At 40.7% G+C, this 18,062-nt stretch overlaps 1 protein-coding gene across 1 annotated transcript in view; it reads left to right on the top strand.

Annotated features, from left to right (window-relative positions):
- The window catches only part of TANC1 (tetratricopeptide repeat, ankyrin repeat and coiled-coil containing 1), a 304,559-nt gene that overhangs the window by 133,068 nt on the left and 153,429 nt on the right, over positions 1 to 18,062 (top strand). The window contains exon 4 of the mRNA XM_003406004.4: positions 12,231 to 12,428. Coding sequence (XP_003406052.2) covers positions 12,231 to 12,428 — 198 coding nt within the window. The remainder of the gene's footprint in view (positions 1 to 12,230; positions 12,429 to 18,062) is intronic.

Below are 18,062 nucleotides of genomic sequence, written 5' to 3'. Positions count from 1 at the left end.
ACCAGTCATTCCTCCACAGCGCCACCGAGTGGATTTGAACCGCCAACCTTTCAGTTAGCAGTTGAATGCAAATTGTTAATTTCTGGGAATTCTTTCCTTTTCTGACAATCCTTTATCTTTTGGTACAGTTTTTGCATTTGTGAATTTTTATCTTTTACTTTGTAGTTAAACAGATATTTTAATAAGGTGTTAAAAGAGCTTTTGTCAGGGCTGCTAACCAGATGTAGTTTTAAACAGAAACAGAAATTCATGTTTTTACCACCTGTGCTGCCTCTGCTCCTCAATGCCAGCTGTTCTCCGTCTTTTTGTTGCTTCTTTATTCCTTGGTCCTGACCTGCCTTATTCCTTTCTTTTTTAGCGTCTTTTTTTCCCCTCTTTTTCTCTTCCCCTTCTCATCCTCCCGTGTGTATCGTTCCCCCTTATTTTCCTCTCCCTGGCTGACCAGACATTTCCCTAGGTCTGCGGATGTTCAGTGTCTGTGTATGAACATGCACTCACAAGTGCGCCCATGTTCCACCAGCATAGATGACCAGGACCTGGACAAGAGACAGATGCGAAAGAACGGGAGAGAAGCAACGTGTGCAGACACAGAGCCCATCTCTGATGAAAACTCAGCTCTCTCAGCTGGGAATCTGCACTGCTTCAGACCATGGCAGTACCGTTCTTCTTAACCCCATGTCCATTTCAGTAACTGGAAACAAGCTCACCTCCAAGCAGTAAGCACCACACATGGAACTTTGAACACATACTTTGTAGAACTAAACCTTGGTTCACCCCTTTGCCAAGTTAGGCTGTAGCCTAACTAAATGGGTGGCCCATATAGCCTTAAGATCTGCAAATCCTGGTTTAATCCTAAGGAATACCAATTTAAAATATTTAAAGGTAAAATATCCACATAAAAAAAAAATAGGAAAAAAAAATAAACCATATATAAGTGTAAACTCCCACTCGTGTTCCCAGTGGCCAGTTCCCTTTCCCAGAGGCAGCTACAACTACTGGCTCTGTGTGTCCTTCCAGAGGGACTCCATGTATGTACAGGCTTGTGTGTTCATTGCACATACTCACATGTACATTCACACATGTGTGTAGTTGATTCTCCTTATTTGCTGTAGTTATGTTCTAAAAAGTCAGTGTGAACACTGAATACTGAACCATTGCTCCCTAGGGGAAATACAGGGTTAGGTTCCTGTGAGCTTCTGTCCATGGTATTTTGTCAATCGATCAACACATAACCTTGTTCTATGTGTGTTTCTGTTTAAAGATATTTTATTGATACATGTTGCTGATTCATTAACATTGAGCTCATGGCCAACAGCACTATAAATGTTGCCTGAATGAAGCTTATCCAACACAGGTATTTATGATGTTTATCACAGCCCCCTGTGCTTAAGAGCACTAGACAGCCTTTCAGCAGTGTGCTTGAGGGCCATTGTAAACAGCGAAATCACCAACAAAAAGCACAAAAATGCAGAAAGCATGGCACTAAAAAATCACGAAAACGATGCTTGTTTACAGTATGAGAGCTGAAACAAGAAGGTAGAGCGTCACCTTGTTCTACCTCAGCTGAGAATGGTTACATCAGGCGACTAAATCTTTTGCCATTGTGTACATGTCAATGAATGACCACAAAAGCATTGATTTTGGGGTAACAGATTTTAGTGAGTAGGAAAATTGAAAATACAGAATCCACGAATAATGAGGATCAACTGTATATACATATACTCACACACTCAAAGAATGTAAAATTTGCATAACGCAACCTTATTTTGATCAGCTGTAAATGATTGAGTGGTCCCTCAAGTGCCGCCTTTCATCTGTCCCATCTCTTTGTCTTATGGCAGAAACAAACGTTTTATATCATTCTTACCGCCTTTTTCCCTCAGTGGTTCTCAATCCTGGTTGCACATTAGAATTACCTGTGAGCTTTACATACCAATGCCTGAACCATACCCTAGACCAATTAAAATAGACTCCCCTGGCACAGGGCTCAGTTACTCTTCTGTGTGGACAGGGTTGGGAAACACTGGTCTAATGGCACGTAGCAGTGGTAGACCTCGGAGATCTACAGTCTGCAGAGTTGTGGTGTGTTTGGCAGGGTCTGTGGACCTGAGTAATGAGTATATCCTGATGACAAAATGTAGACTGGTGAATTCCACGTAGATTTAAGATGAGCCCTGCCAGGTTGCTTTTGACCACAGCCGACCTGCTAGTTCCTTCATTTGTGCCAGGCCAAGTGGCTGAACTCAGACTTTGCACTGTGTTGTGGGCAGAAATGACACTCAGTACAGAAGTGCAGTGCACAAACAGCAAGCCCAAAGACTGTGAGAGTGAAACAAAGAGAAGGAACTATTTAGGGTACTTGATGACTAAACATCTCTCTTGGATCTACTTCGCCTATCTGATGACAGCATAAGGTGTGACTGAAAGAAAATTAATGATCGCTGAGCCTGGGCGCCTCCCAAATGGAGTGTTCCAGGAGTGCTGTGGAGCTAATTAACCAGCCGGCACGAAAAATGAAAATAGATGAGGGAACAGGTTTCTTTTCACAGTGGCCCGGTACTGTGTGTAGACCTACATATACTATTTTTGGTTTCCCCTATTAAGTATGCAGAACTACATAATTTTGAAAAGCATATCTCAGTAGACTTTTTTAAGGGGTGCAGTACTGAGAGAAAGGAACCCTGGTGGCACAGTGTTTAAGTGCTTAGCTGCTAACTGAACGGTCGTTGTTTTGAACTCGACAGTGGCTCCGCAGGAAAAAGATATGCCCATCTGCTTCTGTAAAGATTACAGCCTTGGAAACCCTATGGGGTAGTTCTACTATGTCCTACAGGGTTGCTGTGAGTTGGAATTGACTCGATGGCAATGGATTTTTGGAGTACTGAGAAAGTGGACTCTAGGTCTGGACTGCCTAGGTTCAAATCCCAGCTCTGCCACTTGTTAGCTGTGTGTCCTTGGGCAGGATACCTGATTCTGTGCCTCAGTTTCATCATCTGAGAAGGGGGATGATAATAGCACCTACTTCCTCAGGTTACTGTGAGGATTAAATGAGTATGCATGTATGTGGGGAAACCCTGGTGGTGTATGTGTGCATATGGAGTCCCTGGGTGATGGCAACCAGTTAAGGGCTTGACTACTAACCAAAAGGTTGATGGTTTGAAGCTACCCGGAGGTTCCTCAGAAGAAAGGCCTAGGGATCTGCTTCAAAAAGGCCGTGGCCATGAAAATCCTAGGGAACAGTTCTACTGTGAAACACAAGGGGGTTGCCATGAGTCAGAATCAACTGCATGGCTGTTTGTGCTTTACATATATGTATGTAAGTATACCCCCACATGTCTGTCAGTTTGTGGTAGTGTGGGGGCTTGCATGTTGCTGTGATGCTGGAAGCTATGCCACCGGTATTCAGATAACAGCAGGGTCACCCATGGAGGATAGGTTTCAGCTGAGCTCCCAGACTAAGACAGACTAGGAAAAAGGACAAGCAGTCTACTTCTAAAAAGCGTTAGCCAGTGAAAACCTTATGAATAGCAGCAGAACATTGTCTGATATAGTGCTGGAAGATGAGCCCCCCAGGTAGGAAGGCACTCAAAAGAAGACTGGGGAAGAGCTGCTTCCTCAAAGCAGAGTCGACCGTAATGATGTGGATGGAGTAAAGCTTTTGGGACCTTCATTTGCTGATATGGCACGACTCAAAATGAGAAGAAACAGCTGTGAACAGCCATTAATAATCGGAACCTGGAATGTACGAAGTATGAATCTAGAAAATGGAAGTCGTCAAAAATGAAATGGAACACACAAATATTGATATCCTAGGCGTTAGTGAGCTGCAATGGACTGGTATTGGCCATTTTGAATCAGACAATCTTATAGTCTACTATGCTGGGAATGACAACCTGAAGAGGAATGGTGTTGTATTCATTGTCAAAAAGAACATTTCAAGATCTATCCTGAAGTACAACGCTGTCGGTAATAGGGTAATATCCATACGCCTACAAGGAAGACCAGTTAATACGACTGTTATTCAAATTTATTCACCAACCACTAGGGCCAAAGATGAAGAAATAGGAGATTTTTATCAGCTGCTGCAGTCTGAAATTGATCGAACATGGAATGAAGATGCACTGATAATTACCGGCGATTGGAATACTAAAGTTAGAAACAAAGAAGAAGGATCTCAGTAGTTGGAAAATATGGCCTTGGCAATAGAACAATGCCAGAGATGGAATGATAGAATTTTGCAAGAGCAATGACTTCTTCATTTCAAATACCTTCTTTCACCAACATAAACGGTGACTATACACATGAATCTCGCCAGATGGAACACATAGAAATCAAATTGACTACATCTGTGGAAAGAGACAATGGAAAAGCTCAATATCATCAGCCAGAACAAGGCCAGGAACAGATCATCAATTGCTCATATGCAACTTCAGGCTGAAACTGAAGAAAATCAGAGGAAGTGCACAAGAGCCAAAATATGATCTTGAGTATATCCCACCTGAGTTTAGAGACCATCTCAAGGATAGATTTGATGCATTGAACACTAGTGACCGAAGACCAGACGAGTTGTGGAATGACATCAGGGAGATCATACATTAAGAAAGCAAGAAGTCATTGAAAAGACAGGAAAGAAAGAAAAGACCAAGATGGATATCAGAGGAGACTCTGAAACTTGCTGTTGAGCATCGAGCAGCTAAAGCAAAAGGAAAAATTGATGAAGTAAAAGAACTGAACAGAAGATTTCAAAGGGCATCTCGAGAGGACAAAGTAAAGTATTATAATGACATGTGCAAAGAGCTGGAGATGGAAAGCCAAAAGGGAAGAACACGCTTGGCGTTTCTCAAGCTGAAAGAACTGAAGAAAAAATTCAAGCCTCGAGTTGCAATAGTGAAGGATTCCATGGGGAAAATATTAAACGAGGCAGGAAGCATCAAAAGAAGATGGAAGGAATACACAGAGTCATTATACCAAAAAAAATTAGATGATATTCAACCATTTCAAGAGGTGGCATATGATCAGGAACTGATGGTACTGAAGGAAGAAGTCCACGCTGCTCTGAAGGCATTGGCGAAATACAAGGCTCCAGGAATTGATGGAATATCAATTGAGGTGTTTCAACAAACAGATGGAGCGCTGGAGGTGCTCACTCATCTATGCCAAGAAATATGAAGGACAGCTTCCTGGCCAGCTGACTGGAAGAGATCCATATTTATACCTATCCCCAAGAAAGGTGATCCAACCGAATGTGGAAGTTATAGAACAATATCCTTAATATCACATGCAAGCAAAATTTTGCTGAAGATCATTCAAAAACCACTGTGGCAGTACATCAACAGGCAACTGCCAGAAATTCAGGCTGGTTTCAGAAGAGGACGTGGCCCCAGGGATATTATTGCTGATGTCAAGTGGATCCTGGCTGAAAGCAGAGAATACCAGAAGGATGTTTGCCTATATTTTATTGACTACGTAAAGGCATTCGATTGTGCAAATCATAACAAAGTATAGATAACATTGCAAAGAACGGGAATTCGAGAACACTTAATTGTGCTCATGAGGAACGTTTACATAGATCAAGAGGCGGTTGTTCGAACGGAACAAGGGATACTGCATGGTTTAAAGTCAGGAAAAGTGTGCGTCAGGGTTGTATTCTTTCACCATACCTATTTAATCTGTATGCCGAACACATAATCTGAGAAGCTGGACTATATGAAGAAGAACAGGGCATCAGGATTGGGGGAAGACTCATTAACAACCTGCGTTATGCAGATGACACAAACTTGCTTGCTGAAAGTGAAGAGGACTTGAAGCACTTACTAATGAAGATCAAAGACCACAGCCTTCAGTATGGACTGCACCTGAACATAAAGAAAACAGAAATCCTCACAACTGGACCAATGAGCAACATCATGATAAATGGAGAAAAGATTGAAGTTGTCAAGGATTTCATTTTACTTGGATCCACAATCAACAGCCATGGAAGCAGCAGTCAAGAAATCAAAAGACGCATTGCATTGGGTAAATCTGCTGCAAAGGACCTCTTCAAAGTGTTGAAGGGCAAAGATGTCACCCTGAAGACTAAGGTGCGCCTGGCCCAAGCCATGGTGTTTTCAATAGCATCATATGCATGTGAAAGCTAGACAGTGAATAAGGAAGACCAAAGAAGAGTTGACACCTTTGAATTGTGGTGTTAGCGAAGAATATTGACTATACCATGGAGTGCCAAAAGAATGAACAAATCCGTCTTGGAAGAAGTGCAGCCAGAATGTTCCTTAGAGGCAAGGATAGCAAGACTGCATCTTACATACTTTGGACATGTTGTCAGGAGGGATCAGTCCCTGGGGAAGGACATCATGCTTGGCAGAGTACAGGGTCAGTGGAAAAGAGGAAAATCCTCAGTGAGGTGGATTGACGCAGTGGCTGCAACAATGAGCTCAAGCATAACAAGAATTGTAAGGATGACGCAGGACCGGGCAGTGTTTTTGTTCTGTTGTACATAGGGTCACTATGAGTCGAAGCTGACTCGATGGCACCTAACAACAACAACATGTAAGTATGGGGAAACCCTGGTGGTGTAGTGATTAAGTGCTATGGCTGCTAACCAGAAGGTTGGCAGTTTGAATCCACCAGGTACTCCATGGAAACTTTGAGGCAGTTCCACTCTGTCCAATAGGGTCACTATGATTCAGAATCGATGGCAATGGGTTTTTTTTTTTTTTTTTTTTGGTATGTATGTGTATAACTTAAAACTCTGCCTAGCACATAAAAAAAAAAAAGCACATAGTACATCTAAAAAAAGCTTATTATTTCAGATGCTCCCCTTTTGGGACTTGGGGTTGGGGAGTTTTTCTGATGTTATGTAGTTTCAAAGCACAGAAACTCCTGCATGCCAACAGGTCTTAAAGGAAAGACTGACAGTTTGAATGGAAATGCCGGTTTGTTTACTGATCATGTTTCAGGATAAAGTACATTTGTACGTTTGGTTCTATAACCGTTGCATATTAAGGATAAAACTGAGGATAGTAATTACTGATCTCTACTTAGAGACCGCTTGGAGCATTTTTGAAGGCAAAAATGTGTCCTATTGATGAGGTTTTTTTTTACCTTGGGGTTACCTGTTTTCTTGCCTATTAGTGGTATTATTATTTGAAAATTGTTTTTTTGGATACGTTTATCTTAAATTTGTTTTTGACAATGCATGTTAACACTCAGTAGCAATGGCTAGATCCTAGGGGAGGTCCTATGAGATGTGGTTTACAGGCTTCAGAAATGATACTGAACCTTGTGGGAGGAAATCTTTTCCAATTTTGCCAGGTATCTCTCTCTCTCTATATATGTATATGAGCTATGTGGTTGTAAAACCTTATAATGGAAAATATGTTTAAGACCCATAAATGCTCTCCCAAGGCAGGGACTATACAAAAGATGCCCAGCACATTTAATGTCTAGCACAGCCCTGTTTTGTGGGAACCATATAAACAGAACATCCTTCTATTTGAAGCTTCTATTTCCCCCCTCCTCCGCCTCGCCGCTTCAATGGCACAATAAAGAGAAATCTTATTTCCTGCCTCTGCAGCCTTATTTGCTTTAATGGCTAGGCTTCACCCTTGCCTTTCTCGGGTCTATCTTTTCTGAAATACACTTTTACTTTCATCTCCCTGGCTCCATCGCCCTCGTTTTTTTTAAAGCCCTCTGTAATCTTGCACTTCATGTATTTTAATCTGTGATGTTGAACATTGTCATTCTGCATAGCCTTCCATTCATCATCTTTTAGATTCATGTTTTCTTTCATTACGAATTTAAATCCCTTTTCACAGTCTGTAATGGTGAAAAACTTTTAAAATAAAGAACTGTTGTCAAAAGCTATTTCCACCAATTTAAAATGCCTTACTTAGCTGGCTTTATCCCCTTTGATAATTCCATTTATCTTTGAAAACTTTGATTTACAGTTCTTTTTTGTGTGTGCGTGTGTGCACGCATGAATATGCATTTATTTTTTATTTAGTTTACATAAGGTACATCTTGTAAATGCCCTCTTTGCATTTTCCAATCTTATTTTTGTAATTGAGGAAATTTTGTAACTGGGAAAAGAAACATGTGCACCTACGTATGTGTATATATAGATACACACACATATATACGAATATACTTGTACATACACACGCACAGATACGGATGATAGAGACCATATGTGGCCTACAAAGCCTAAAGTATTTATTACCAGGCCCTGTACAACAAAAGATTATTGATTCCCTATGTAGGTTTAAAAAAAAAAATTTTTTTTTTTTTTTTTTTTTTTATGTAGGTTTAGCTCATTTAAAAACTTGCCTGTTTTGGGGACTTCCATTTTTTTCCAAAGTAAAGTTCTTAAACGTGTAGAGTAGCGAGTATGGTAGCACCTGGTCTGCCTTGCTCAGGGAGGTTAAGCCCTGTGTCCAGCTTCTTGTCTGTGAAGCAGTAAGTTTGGATCAGATGCTCTCTGAGATGAAATGTATGTTGGGATAAGAATGCTTCATGGGAAACAGCTGCCACTGAAACAAGAGGAGGCCCCATAAATTGTGGGTCGTTTGATAACAGGGTTTTCATACCCTGGAGAGAAGTTATAGTCCTTGCCAGCCTGGGCATTTCTGCCACAGCAACAAGAGTGATGATTGAAGTATGTTTTCCATCATTTAATTGAGGTGAGGAACAAAAAATAGGTCACGGTTAAAAGAAAAACATTTATTCAGAGCTAACTAAAAAATGTGCCAGTGGTGCTGATCGTTGCAGTAAAACGTCTTTAATTCCTCTTAAACCTCTTTAAGCATCTGCTGGGGAATGTTAAATCAACTGGAGAATTTCTGGTGTCATGTTGCCGAGAACCAATATTGTATTGCTTGTACGGATGCCTCTCAGAGATTTTTGCCTTCTGCTACTGGCGTTGTTGCGATGCTTTTGGACTTACGTTGACCTTAACCCCCCTGCCCTCCTGCTTTTGAAGCACCAGGCTGCAGAATGCTGTCTCTAGCTTCTAAGCCCCAAGATCACCCGACTTGCTTTGTGCCTGCCTATCGACTCAACTGTAGGGGTTTGGTTTTTGATTATTCATACACTAAACTTCTCTATCCGCTTTGTATTTTTTTTTAATCAATGGAAGCTGAAATTAGCTGTCTGTAATTTCCTCTGCAAAACAAGACAAAACAAAAAAGGAACAAAACAGTATGTCTGGGACTGATACAGTGAGGATGTCAAAGCAAACTTGACATAGAAATCTCTCCTTTGCAAACTCCCTCGTTACTGCAGACCGCATAAAATCAAAGTGCCAGAGCCCAGCTGCTCCGAAGGCTGAAGGTCCTCACGGTTATAGCATGCTTTGGAAATTCATCCCCACCAGCTTTGCAGTTAATGAAAATATTTGCTTTACTTGATATAAACAAAGTTTATGGGCAGACTTCGTAAATAGGAAACTCCTTAATTCTCTATTTTACCCTTCACTGCCCAATTTCTCTTCTGTTGCATTGGAGAATTCTAAGTATTTAAGAAAATAAACCCTTTCTTAGGAATGATCTTCATTCTTTAATTCTGACGATATCACAATAGATCCATTTCCCCCTTCTTCTCTGTCCCCATCTGGATTAGGGACTTGAAGTCGGGGGTTTTTCTATATAGCTCAGAAACAGTCCTGTGTGAGTAGGGGGGTGAGTGCCTTGTTACAGTGCCCTTGTGGTATAGTAGGACATCCTATAGCTATTTGACAGCCCCACGTCAGTGATTTAGGCAGTATAAGGACACCCACAGGGCATGGTAGCTCTCTTCAGACCACATGGAACAACCAGCATCACTTCTTTCAAGTTCCCCCACACCTCATGAGTATAACCCGCCAGAGTTGTGGGCTGTGACAGCAGCTCTCTCCAAGTTCATATCCCCTAGTATTTCTTGTCTAAACATCCACAGAGGGTGATCTGGCACCATTCTTGTAGTCACAGCACCTGTTTGCGTTCCTGGGATGAGACATGGATGTGGTTGGAACTGGGTATGAGAACCAGGTATTGGACCAGAGAAAACATCTGTCCCTTCTACGTGCACAAGTTTTCTCAGAGCGATGGGCACACAGCCCCAACGGGAGTTGACATTACACTGCACCCCCAGCTCTTCCTTAAGATCTATTTCATTGCGAGACAGTCAAAGGGGAGGCAGCTGGGAAACTTCATACTCTTCTAAAGGACTCAAGGAGTTGGGCCCTGGAAGATTCCAGGGTATTTCATGGTAGCGTAATACTAGTCCTTAGGGCCCTAGGATTTAGGGACAGTAGTGTGTTTAAGTGCAGACTTGGGAAACAGTGTGTGCGAGGCTGTTGGGGAATCAGGGTGTGGGGGCTGTTGCCGTTCCTGTGGACTCTAGAGGGCAACAGCTTTTTACTAATTCCTCCTTGCTTCCCTCCCTCAGGGATGGGAGTATTTGTCTTGGGCAATTTTCATGAATATTCTTGTTGAAAATTCTGTTGAGTTTCCTGGGGATTCTTTTTCTTTTTCCTTCAAATGCCAGTCTTTTGGGCATTTAGTAATACGACTTTAGTTTCTCAAGTATATTAAAACCTCTTCAAGCATAGCTGACCCAGGTGAGACTGAATTTGCCTTTCTGACAGGCCAACTCCTCTGTTGTGGAACGCAGGGCTTTCTGTTCACAGCTCTGTTGCTTTTGAGTTGGCTTTTAAAGTAAGGCATGAACCTGTTTGTGGGTGAGGCTCGTTTTGTGTGGTCCATGGCCTTCCTTTTCTACCCAAACCCTTATCCACTGTGATGCCCATTTTTGCATTGTCCACACTTCTTTGTTTTGTTTTTCCCTGTGTTGTCAACTCTCAGTCGCCCCCCACTGTGTTTGCATTTTTGTTCAAAAGTTCTTTCATGGCAGGAGTGACTACTTCACTGCCCCCCTACCATGAAAGACAAGAATAACAATGCAACTTGGAATTTGATGGTTTGAGTCATGTCCCTTTTCAGCCCAAAGGGACACAAAGATCTGCAAAAACTGAGTTCCCATCTGGCTAGACAGCTTTCATTTGTCTTTTTTTCAAATCTCGTCTTTGATTTTTTTGGAGTCAGTAAGGCATGGTACAGAGCAGTTGGGTAGCTTTTGTCAGAGACTGATTTGCTTGTGGAAAACTATCTTTCTAATTTTGCTATATGTAATTTAGAGCTTGAAAATGCTATGATTTACCTTCTCTCCCTGTATACCCTCAGTTGCTTCTTGCTATACCCTAAGGGGAAAAGGTGATTAGTGGAGGAGGAAAAATAGGAGGAGAGCCTGTATTGTCTGCATACTTAAGGACTGGCTTTTTTTTCAGAGTGGCTGGCCCTCAGTATCCCCTTCCTTGCATACTCAACAATGTGATTGCATCCTCTGTCTTTTTGAGGGCTCTGCCTGTCCTAGGCAGCCCTGATGGTATAGTGGTTAAGAGCTTGGCTGCTAACCAAAAGGTCGGCAGTTCAAACCCACCAGCTGCTACTTGGAAACTCTATGGGGCAGCTCTACTTTGTCCTGTACGGTGGCTATGAGTCAGAATAAATCAATGGCAACAAGTTAGGTTTTTTTTTTCTGTCCTAGACTGTTTAATTTCATAATAGTAACCTTGTTTGTCTCCAAGTTCCGATAGGGATTGAATGCCAAGGAGAAACTGCCTTGTAAGTGAGCCATGGTTCCAGTCTGGTGATTGGTTTGGGGCTGGTTAAATTGTAGAAATGTGAATTCTATACTGTGGGGAGTATGGAGTAGACAGGATGAGAGAATTAGTATTGGGGAGGAATGTTCAGGTAGGCTAGACTGTCCCTTGAACATTCTTTTTGGAGAGGGGCGGTGAGGCAGACATGGAGTTCTGGAACAGGTGGTGGCATTTGGCTCCATTCTACTAATATCCATATAAGACTAATGATCTTCCTCTCTTACTGTTCTCAAATCAAAGTTTCTTGTGAATCATCCATACTTGACCTCGATCCATCTCAGATCAGTGGCTTTCTGAACACATTCTTAGGAATGAAACCAGACCAGTTGACGTGGTATGGAAAGGGATACGGAGCAGAGTTCATTAAGGCTTAAGAAGTGATGCTTGAGATTTACCTTGTAGAGTAGAAAAGTCAGAAGAATGGTAGAAAAATAATTTTAAAAATATGGGAATTCTAAGGATGTAGTTCTTAGTAATGAAATTTGGATCTACTTGTAATGGATGTCTAACTTAAGGTATCATCTCTCCACTCCAGGAGGTGACTTTGATCCAGAGACTTCTCCGGTCCTTCCCCCTGGCCATGGTATGGACTTCCCTGTTGGCAGCCTCTCTGTAGCAGAGGACACCTATAGGGTGAGCTTGGCCAAAGGTGTCTCTATGTCTCTGCCTTCATCACCGCTGCTGCCTCGACAGTCTCAATTGGTACAATCAAGATCAAACAAGAAATCTCCAGGTAAACAAGGAACAAAACATACTAAAAACTAGCTGTCTTAGTTTTATAAGTAATACTACATATATTGAAATTAAGCAAAATTCAGAAGAAATCTTTTGGGGGGAATGCTTTTTCTTTGCTACAGTAACTTCTAGAAGTAAATCTTAAGAAAAATGTTACGGTTTGAACAGATTCAACCCTTTAACTCGACCTATAATCTGGCTTGAGTGCCCAGGCTAGATTTAAGATCTTGTTGTGAATACTAACGTTAATCATCAGTTTTGTTTTCTTCTTGCTCATGAGCTAGGGAGCTATAATCTAAACTCATCGTGGTGCTTCTAAAGGTTATGAATTTAGGTAAGTGTAATCTGAAGACAGTCAATTTATTTACTACTAAGTTTTATACTAATCTATTTTACTTGATTACATCATTCAACATTTGAGCTGCTATAAAATTTAATTGTTTGTGAAAACTCAACCTTGGAGAGGGGTGGAGGCAAGGGACTTATAAATTACTTGCAATGAAGTATTTTGGCCTCCTTTCTTTCACCAAAAACCCTATAGGGCATTTCTAATCTGTCCTATAGGGTCGCTATGAGTCAGAATTGACTCAACATCAGCGGGTTTTTTTGGTTTTGGTTCATCCACCGTTATCAGCTTTTTGCACTTAACGTTACCAAAAAAGAAAAAGAAAGAACAGTGCTTAACTTTGAGAGGTTATGAATCAGATGTGAGGAGAACCTTACCCAAGATGCAGATACCTGGAATTGTAGTTCTTCCATCTTCTTTTAAGCTTGCTGAATATTTATTTACTTTTTTTTAAAGGCAGGATAATATGGGGCCTTACTGATCATTTGGCAGTGCAGGGATTCCTCTCAATTACATGAAAACATATTCACTTCCTAATTGCTCTAAAATGTGCCCTGAGGCTATGAAACTGGTCTCTGTGTTTCTAGTTTTTAAAATACTTGTCTTACTTGAGATGCCATAGAACTTACTTGTGAACTATTTAATGCATATTTAGAGTTTTATGTAGGGGTAAAATTAAGAGGAAAACCTTAAAGCTTTGATGTTAGAAATGGTACTGTGAGCTGGTTAGTGTCTAAAACCTTTTAATGTGCTAGAATTTTCTTATTTTGGACAATACTATTTACAGTCATTAGCTAGAACTTGGAAACTTGGTATGAAGTGATTTCCTGTGCCAAGGAATCTGACCTGTTTATCAGTATTTGGGGAAATTCCTGGAATGCTCTTTATTCCCCTTTGCCCGTCCCCCACTCCTATATTTCTTTGTCAGATTTCTTTCCTTCCTGCAAATCACAGTTCCCACACTGCCACATTACCCCATTGGAATTACTCTCATATTTAAAAAAAAATACCCACATCATTTTACTTTTTATCATCAGCCATGTCATTTTCCATTTTCCTTGAATTAGTGTGTATATGAGCTTCCTATGTCTGATGCTTGAGGCAGGGAAGATGTCTTAAGGAGGTACACCTTATTGATATAAGACAGAGAATATAGATAATTCCAAACTTATCAGGATCCTTAAGGGACCTTAGTTGAGGGTCATGCCAAGTGCAGAGATTTTACTTGTTAGACAGTTTTTCTTGCTATAGTATGTACTAAGGAGCCCTGGTGGTGCAGTGGTTAAATGCTCTGCTGCTAACCAAAAGGTTGACAGTTGGAACCCACTAGCAGCTCTGCCGGAGAAGACTACTGTAAATGGATTGATGTTTGAACTTTAGGATTGGGAGCATCTAAGAGACCCCAGGGAATATTGCAGTTCAGACACGGTTTTATTATTAATAGTAAATGGGATGTTTTAATGGAGTTTATATGGCAAAGAATGACGTAGCAAGGATGGGAAATGTGGTTATCAGAGGAGTCTCATAGAGGCTATGTAGTAATACAGGCATGCACGCACAGTAGCCATAACTGGACCTTGTCTCTTGATGCATTCTGGCCAAATTAGGTATTTTTCGTTTTGAGAAAATAGTTTATTTTTCTCCATAGAAATAAAATCTTTTTTTTTTAAATTCTTTGCAAGGCCTTATGAATAGAAAAAGGTAATAGTTCTGTAGGAGTCCCTGGGTGGTACAGAGAGTAAAATCTTTTTCTTTTAAATTCTTTGCAAGGCCTTAAGAATAGAAAGAGGTAATAGTTCTGTAGGAGTCCCTGGGTGGTACAGAGAGTTAATGTGCTCCACTGCCACTTGAAAGGTTGGAGGTTCAAGTCCACTCCGAGATGCCTCAGAAGGAGGGCCTGGTGATCTACTTCTGAAAAATCAGACATTGAAAACCCTATGGAGCACACACTACCACATGTAGTCGGAATTGCCTTGACAGCAACTGGTTTTTAGTAGTTCTGCAACATTTGACCTTTTAATGGATTGGAGAAAATATCTTTCATATGAGATGTTTTTTGTGTAAATGGTAATTAAATAAATTAAGCAGGTACTTTTAAATGGAGAAGTGCTTGTGTGCTGTCCAAATTTGTGCAGCAAATTCATGTCTCACAGTGGTAACTTGACTTCATTATCTTGGTATTTTTAATTAAAAAAAAAAAAAAAAGTCAAGGGCAGAGATGCTTGCTTGAAAGTGGCAGTAGTCACTATACGCAATAGTTTTTCTACAGTGTCTAACACACACAGATTTCTATTTAAACCACGATTGTTGGAAAAGTATCCAGAACCTTATTGTTCTACCTCCCTGTAAAAATAGTTGACATCTGGTTGTGAATGTGCACTGGATTTAAAAATGTCTATCTGTTTAAAAAGCTAGCACTGTTGCTGGCAACAATACAGTACATACACAGTGTGTCTGCAAGGCCTACAAAGGTATTGAGCCACTCCAGCAGGTTGTATCTTTAGGATTAAGTCAACATACCTTGATGATTTTTGTTCTAATTTTTAAAATAAGATCCCTTTCTCTCTCTTTTGTTTAAGATAAAAAAAAAAAAATGAATAGGGCTTAAAAAACAACCAAGCCTGTTTTACTTGTTTGGGTAGAAATTCTTCACTAATTGATCAAGAAACTTTCAGGCACTGAAACTGTTATTCCATATGCATAATATAAAATTTGTATATTAATACAATTGGTGATTAGTTCCTGGACCTTTGGAACTCTGAGCCAGAGATAATTTCAGGTCTGTGACCTTACATTTTACATGATTAAAGTTCTTATGTTTCATTTACGTTGATCGTTACTATTTTTATTTACTGACATCTTGCTCCATTTATTTATTTATTTTTCACTGCTTCCTGGAAGATTGTTTTTTGGATTATTGTTTCAAATTTTTGTTTTTCCTAATGTAAAATACTGTATATTGTGGGAAAGAAAACAAGGACTAATATTCATTAAAGTAGCTCTGTAGCTGCTGTAGGTCATCTTGGATTATGAAGTCATTAGCATTTGTAATACATCCTTTTGTCTTCCACTGAAGAAAAAAACCCATTTCCTGTGGTTTATTTTTATTTTATTTATTTAGTTATTTATTTATTGTTTTTTTTTTTAATAACTTTTATTAAGCTTCAAGTGAACGTTTACAAATCCAATCAGTCTGTCACATATAAGTTTACATACATCTCACTCCCTACTCCCACTTGCTCTCCCCCTCTTGAGTCAGCCCTTCCAGTCTCTCCTTTCTTGACAATTTTTCCGGCTTCCCTCTCTCTCTATCCTCCCATCCCCCCTCCAGACATGAGTTGCCAACACAATCTCAAGTGTCCACCTGATATAATTAGCTCACTCTTCATCAGCGTCTCTCTCCCACCCGCTGACCAGTCCCTTTCATGTCTGATGAGTTGTCTTCGGGGATGGTTCCTGTCCTGTGTCAACTGAAGGTCTGGGGAGCATGGCCGCCGGGATTCCTCCAGTCTCAGTCAGACCATTAAGTTTGGTCTTTTTATGAGAATTTGGGGTCTGTATCCCACTGATCTCCTGCTCCCTCAGGGGTCCTCTGCTGTGCTCCCTGTCAGGGCAGTCATCGATTGTGGCCGGGCACCAACTAGTTCTTCTGGTCTCAGGATGATGTAGGTCTCTGGTTCATGTGGCCCTTTCTGTCTCTTGGGCTCTTAGTTGTCGTGTGGCCTTGGTGTTCTTCATTTTCCTTTGCTCCAGGTGGGTTGAGACCAATTGCTGCATCTTAGATGGCCGCTTGTTAGCATTTAAGACCCCAGACGCCACATTTCAAAGTGGGATGCAGAATGATTTCATAATAGAATTATTTTGCCAATTGACTTAGAAGTGCCGCAAACCATGTTCCCCAGACCCCCGCACTTGCTCCACTGAGCTTTGAAGCATTCATTTTATCCCGGAAACTTCTTTGCTTTTGGTCCAGTCCAATTGAGCTGACCTTCCATGTATTGAGTGTTGTCTTTCCCTTCACCTAAAGCAGTTCTTATCTACTGATTAATCAATAAAAAACCCTCTCCCACCCTCCCTCCCTCCCCCCCTCGTAACCACAAAAGTATGTGTTCTTCTCAGGTTTACTATTTCTCAAGATCTTATAATAGTGGTCTTATACAATATTTGTCCTTTTGCCTCTGACTAATTTCGCTCAGCATAATGCCTTCCAGGTTCCTCCATGTTATGAAATGTTTCAGAGATTCGTCACTGTTCTTTATCGATGCATAGTATTCCATTGTGTGAATATACCACAATTTATTTACCCATTCATCCGTTGATGGACACCTTGGTTGCTTCCAACTTTTTGCTATTGTAAACAGAGCTTCAATAAACATGGGTGTGCATATATCTGTTTGTATGAAGGCTCTTGTATCTCTAGGGTATATTCCTAGGAGTGGGATTTCTGGGTTGTATGGTAGTTCTATTTCTAACTGTTTAAGATAACGCCAGATAGATTTCCAAAGTGGTTGTACCATTTTACATTCCCACCAGCAGTGTATGAGAGTTCCAATCTCTCCGCAGCCTCTCCAACATTTATTATTTTGTGTTTTTTGGATTAATGCCAGCCTTGCTGGTGTGAGATGGAATCTCATCGTAGTTTTAATTTGCATTTCTCTAATGGCTAATGATCGAGAGCATTTTCTCATGTATCTGTTGGCTGCCTGAATATCTTCTTTAGTGAAATGTGTGTTCATATCCTTTGCCCACTTCTTGATTGGGTTGTTTGTCTTTTTGTGGTTGAGTTTTGACAGAATCATGTAGATTTTAGAGATCAGGCTCTGGTCGGATATGTCATAGCTGAAAATTCTTTCCCAGTCTGTAGGTGGTCTTTTTACTCTTTTGGAGAAGTCTTTAGATGAGCATAGGTGTTTGATTTTTAGGAGCTCCTAGTTATCTGGTTTCTCTTCATCATTTTTGGTAATGTTTTGTATTCTGTTTATACCTTGTATTAGGGCTCCTAGGGTTGTCCCAATTTTTTCTTCCATGATCTTTATCGTTTTAGTCTTTATGTTTAGGTCTTTGATCCACTTGGAGTTAGTTTTTGTGCATGGTGTGAGGTATGGGTCCTGTTTCATTTTTTTGCAAATGGATATCCAGTTATGCCAGCACCATTTGTTAAAAAGGCTATCTTTTCCCCAGTTAATTGACACTGGTCCTTTGTCAAATATCAGCTGCTCATACATGGATGGATCTATGTCTGGGTTCTCAATTCTGTTCCATTGGTCTATGTGTCTGTTGTTGTAC

The sequence above is a fragment of the Loxodonta africana genome, chromosome 6, assembly GCF_030014295.1.
Source record: "Loxodonta africana isolate mLoxAfr1 chromosome 6, mLoxAfr1.hap2, whole genome shotgun sequence".
Classification (NCBI taxonomy): Eukaryota; Metazoa; Chordata; class Mammalia; order Proboscidea; family Elephantidae; genus Loxodonta; species Loxodonta africana.
This window is presented reverse-complemented; position numbering and strand designations above follow the sequence as displayed.